This window comes from Brachycentrus maculatus, unplaced genomic scaffold (genome assembly GCF_059751285.1).
Source record: "Brachycentrus maculatus isolate JH-2025_06_01 unplaced genomic scaffold, ASM5975128v1 h1tg001497l, whole genome shotgun sequence".
Taxonomy (NCBI): domain Eukaryota; kingdom Metazoa; phylum Arthropoda; class Insecta; order Trichoptera; family Brachycentridae; genus Brachycentrus; species Brachycentrus maculatus.
This window is the reverse complement of record NW_028282132.1, coordinates 35,371-40,500: the sequence shown is the minus strand read 5'-3', so window position 1 is coordinate 40,500 and position 5,130 is coordinate 35,371. Positions and strand designations below refer to the sequence as shown.

Genomic DNA, 5,130 nt, shown 5'->3' with positions numbered 1-5,130 from the left:
TGGGAAAATATATTTGCTTTAACCATGGGTAGAATATATGTTATAGTATGTAAAGTGATCACTGTAAACAATGTTAAAAGCCTTATAAAAGTTCAGTTCCCATATTCCAAATTCCATATTCATATCAAATTACTTCTTTCCCTACTTTGAATTTTCAATAAAAATACACTTATACTGATAATATTTTTTTATTACTATTTTTAACAAAATTTTAGTAATGGTTTTTCAGATCGCCGAGATTTTAGTCTACCGGTTTTGGAGACATATCCATCTCTTCTTCAGGACATTCACTATATCAGCATGACAACAATACAACACGTCACTTTTAAGTGTGTGAATAGTTCTATGGTACGTCTTGAAACCGGTAAACTAAAATCTTTTAAGAGGTTATATATTAACATTATTCACATGTTTAGAAAATATTTTATTTTTCATGTATATTTTATTATTTAAAAACAGAAACTTAACGAGGCACATTTTATTTTAGGATTCCTTTTGGTTATCCTGTCAGTCCTTGCCCTGAGCAGAGGAGAGGTACAATGCCCCGCTAATGGTATACACCTCTTCAGCAATGAGAAAAGTGTGACTCAATACAACATGTGCGTTGACGGAAAAAGTATTTTAATGAATTGCGACGATGGAAAACTTTTTGACGATGTTGAAAAGGTATTATATTCCATATTCTGACTCTCTAAAAGCACTAAGGTGGCGGTAGTAGTAGCAGTAGTAATTACATTTGGTATTGTGATTTATTTTCAGGTGTGCAAAAAGTTCATAAGAAACTATTCGTTCCGTGACGTATGCCCAGTTACACAAACTGCACATCTGTTGCTACCCCATGAAACTGACTGCACGAAATTTTACTACTGTTGGATGGGATATATGGTAGAAAGAAATTGTGCCAAGGGAACTGAATTCAATGAAGCTATTCAGGTAATATATTCATGGTAACGTGAGATTAACTATAACTATAACTTTTACAATAACGATAAGAATGATTATTTAGAATTATTCGCGAGATTATTATTATTATTATTAGCAAGAAAATATCATATTATAATTTTCAATAATTTGTAAAAACCGGATATTTTGTCTCCCCTGAATTTTCAACTTGTTCAATATGTAATTGTTTACCTCTTTCATACAGATGTGATTCAAAAACTTAAATTTTTTAATGTTGATGAAAATAATAAATCTCGTGTTCCTCTATGATAAGGTTTGTGATTGGCCAAAACCCGGAGGATGCTTATCGCAACAATCATCTACAGCATCACCAACAACTGAGGCCCCTACTGCCGCTCCAACTGCCGCTCCAACTGATGCACCAACTGATGCACCAACTGATGCACCGACTGATGCCCCTACCGATGCTCCCTCTGTTACATCCGCCCCACCAAGCATCTGCCCTCAAAATGCATCCTCCATTACAGTTATTCCTCACGAATCAAGTTGCTTTAAATTTTACTTGTGTTTCAAAGGACACGCTACCGAATACTTATGTGATAAGGAAAATGGATATGAATTTGATTCAACGCTGCTGGTAATTATAAATAATTCTTTTTACTTCTCTTTTCCTTTTTTATTGAAAATATTTTAAAATTAAAGTTTTGCAATGTCGTGTGTAAAAGTCGAATATCAAGTAATAAGCAATAATCACCATAAATTTAATTTCATCTTTCATACTTCTTTCTTTCAGCGCTGTGTGAAAATTTCATCGACTGGTTGCTCCGCACAAACTACCATTGCCCCTACCGATGCCCCAACTGACGCTCCAACTGATGCACCAACTGATGCACCAACTGATGCCCCAACTGAGGCTCCAACTGATGCTCCAACTGATGCTCCTACTGATGCCCCGACCGATGCCCCAACTGAGGCTCCAACTGATGCACCAACTGATGCTCCAACTGACGCTCCAACTGATGCACCAACTGATGCACCAACTGATGCTCCAACTGACGCTCCAACTGATGCACCAACTGATGCACCAACTGATGCCCCAACTGAGGCTCCAACTGATGCCCCAACTGATGCTCCTACTGATGCCCCGACCGATGCCCCAACTGAGGCTCCAACTGATGCACCAACTGATGCTCCAACTGAAGCTCCTTCTGTTACATCTGCACCACCAAGCATCTGCCCTCAAAATTCATCCTCCATCACACTTATTCCACATGAAACAAGTTGCTTTAAATTTTATTTGTGCTTCAAAGGACAGCCTATGGAATATAACTGCGACAAGGAAAATGGTTTCGAGTTCGATCCTGCATCGCTGGTAATTTCTATTAAACTATTACTGTTTAAAAATTTCATGTTGATCTCATTTAATCTCAATATTTATTTAATTCAAATGCATTTTTAGTTATCTTTTAATCAAATAATTATCAGTTTTATTTAAGATTTTAAATCCATTTGCTTTCTTTCAGCGTTGTGTAAATATTTCATCAAGTGGTTGTTCTGCACAAACAACTATTGCCCCAACAGACGCTCCAACCAATGCTCCAACTGATGCTTCAACTGATGCCCCAACTGATGCTCCTACTGATGCCCCGACCGATGCCCCAACTGAGGCTCCAACTGACGCACCAACTGATGCTCCAACTGATGCTCCAACTGATGCCCCAACTGATGCTCCTACTGATGCTCCAACTGACGCCCCGACCGATGCCCCAACTGACGCTCCAACTGATGCCCCAACCGATGCCCCAACTGAAGCTCCAACTGATGCCCCAACCGATGCCCCAACTGACGCTCCTACTGATGCCCCAACTGACGCTCCAACTGATGCCCCTACCGTTGCCCCAACTGACGCTCCTACTATTGCCACTACCGAAGCCCCATCTGTACCCCCAAGTAGGTTTATTTAAATTATTTTATATTCTTATTAGTTTTAAGCAATAATTCATCCTTCGTGAATGAACCCACCCAATAAACTTCAACATGAGAAAAATATATATTATAATTATCATTAACAAAAATCAAATAAGTGAAGATAAAAAACTAAGTAAAAATGTGACATGGTGTTATTTTTCAGCTGTACCAGAATGCGCCACATACTGCCAAAATACTGAAGTATACTGGCCCGACCCAGACAACTGCAGCATGTACTGGAAGTGCTCCAAAGGATTGCCAGTGAGCAAACTGTGCGGAGATGGACTGGAATTCAGCCCCACTTCCAGGCAGTGCGACCTCCCAGAAAGGGCGAAGTGCGTTGTGCAACCCATCACCAGGTTGCCGAGGAAGCTCTTCGGTTGGCTGTAACTTGGCCCTTAAAACCTGGAATGATTCACAGTAATACTGACACTGTGAATAACAAATATTGTGAATAGATTAATATTTTAAAACATATTGTGAAATAAATTAATATGAATATATTTTTGAAGACCTGTTTAATTTAATAATAAAGAATCGTTACAATTTAGCTACTGTATTGAATTTAAATTGTTTATTATGTAAAACATAAAATTTTCTTTCTTACTAAATAATATATTGTTATTTCATGATTTTGTGGATACTTTTTTGTGTTGATTTAAAGTATTATTAACATCTATGAAAACTTTCCATTTAATCCAGAAGATTACAAAAAATAAATAAGAAATAAAATTAACATGGAATCCAATTATAACATTTAATTTTTATCAACTTTACATTATTTTATACATTATTGAATGAAAATTTAATGATAAAAAAAACAATCTTCTAGCTTCAACAGATTAGAGGATACCAAAGTTTTCAGGGGTATTAAGATCACTGAAACCACGTGAGAGTAGAAACTTTCACCTTAGTGTTTTTTTATATCATTTTGTCCATGAATATCATGCTGTTCGTACTCACCCTAATATTGACCGAATTCAATTTCCCAAGAGAACTCCTTAAACAAAATTTCCATTCCAAAGATTTCGATTTAAATTTATTTCTAGTGTTGTACTGAAATATTTCTCTAGAGATGATTGCGCAACATATGGTATGCATATGTAGAGAACACAATTCCGGGATCCTGTAGAAAAAATACCCTCACCTTTGAAAGACAGTCTTCAGGGCTAAAAATTGTTGAAAATAATCATTATAAAAAAAATCATAAATTTTGGCTTTCAATTACAACTTGCTACTTTTTCAAACACTTGTATAATACAAATTTTTATTTTATAAATGTTAACAATACTAGTTTTGAGAACTACGGATGCTCTCATCAAAAGGTGAAAATACAACCTTTTTGTATTTTAACATGTTGATGAAAACATATGCACATAGTTCACGAAACTAGCCGCGTTTGCATCAATTAAATAAAATTTGGTCTTTTACAAGGGTTCTGTTTTTATTATTATATTCATCTGGTTTTTCCACAAAGTATACAAAAAATAGATGCTTCATTACAGTTGAGACTTGCAAATATATATGTATCTTTATATATTATCCATTTGGTAAAAAATCTAGTGTCTGATTAATAAAAATATCAGCGAACAATTATTTATGAATAAATAATAAATAATGGTTCACTGATATTTTTTGTAATAAAATAAGGTTAACAGTCTATATGTGTCTCAAATTTCGTACCCGAAAATGAGGTGTTTCTAGATCTGGTAATAGTCCTGCACTTTACTTACAATTCAGGATGATACTAAATAAATATGAGCGTAAAAAGTTATATTTTGACATATCTGGAAATTTGTTTATTTCCAGGAATTATATCCTCTAGGTTCCAGTCCCAACGTTACATAACGGTGACGGATAAACGCTAAAATGATATGCATTGTCCTTACTAACCAAAATGCCAATCCATTTACCGCAGTGAACAGACAAGAACATTTCCACACAACGCTTAATCAACTGACTCTCCATTACTACATTAATCAATCGAACATGCTACACACATTTTAGGAAAGAGGAATAATTCGCTCTGGCGCAGAGAGAATCGTATGTAATTATACCTCGAATTCCTATTTCCCCCTAGCCCGTTCATCGGTTTATGCAGAGGGCCGGCGGTTGATTGGGTACAACAGATGGTTTCTGATAAATTGCGTCTGCTTTATCTGTGTTTCTTCCAACCGCCAACAAAGTTTTCTATTTTCATTCGGGCAGCATTAATCCAAGTTTGGGAGAAATTTGCTTTACATATTCATCCAATCTTAA

The 5,130-nt window shown here is 35.8% G+C and overlaps 1 protein-coding gene across 1 annotated transcript; it reads left to right on the top strand.

Moving 5' to 3' along the window:
* The first annotated feature begins 377 nt into the window (after positions 1-377).
* LOC148298921 (uncharacterized) lies at positions 378-3,390 on the top strand. Its single transcript, XM_088276527.1, has 6 exons — positions 378-666; positions 760-933; positions 1,217-1,540; positions 1,697-2,275; positions 2,427-2,853; positions 3,035-3,390. The coding sequence occupies exons 1-6, from the start codon at positions 598-600 to the stop codon at positions 3,259-3,261; spliced, it is 1,800 nt and encodes a 599-aa protein (XP_088132653.1). The 5' UTR covers positions 378-597; the 3' UTR covers positions 3,262-3,390.
* Positions 3,391-5,130: the final 1,740 nt, after the last annotated feature.

Bases quoted from the DNA above. Each gene is read 5' to 3' on its own strand.
- LOC148298921 (XM_088276527.1), top strand. From the start codon at position 598: ATGTGCGTTGACGGAAAAAGTATTTTAATGAATTGCGACGATGGAAAA. The intron at 667-759 runs GTATTATATTCC...ATTTATTTTCAG, and splicing joins TTTTTGACGATGTTGAAAAG to GTGTGCAAAAAGTTCATAAG. The intron at 2,276-2,426 runs GTAATTTCTATT...GCTTTCTTTCAG, and splicing joins AGTTCGATCCTGCATCGCTG to CGTTGTGTAAATATTTCATC.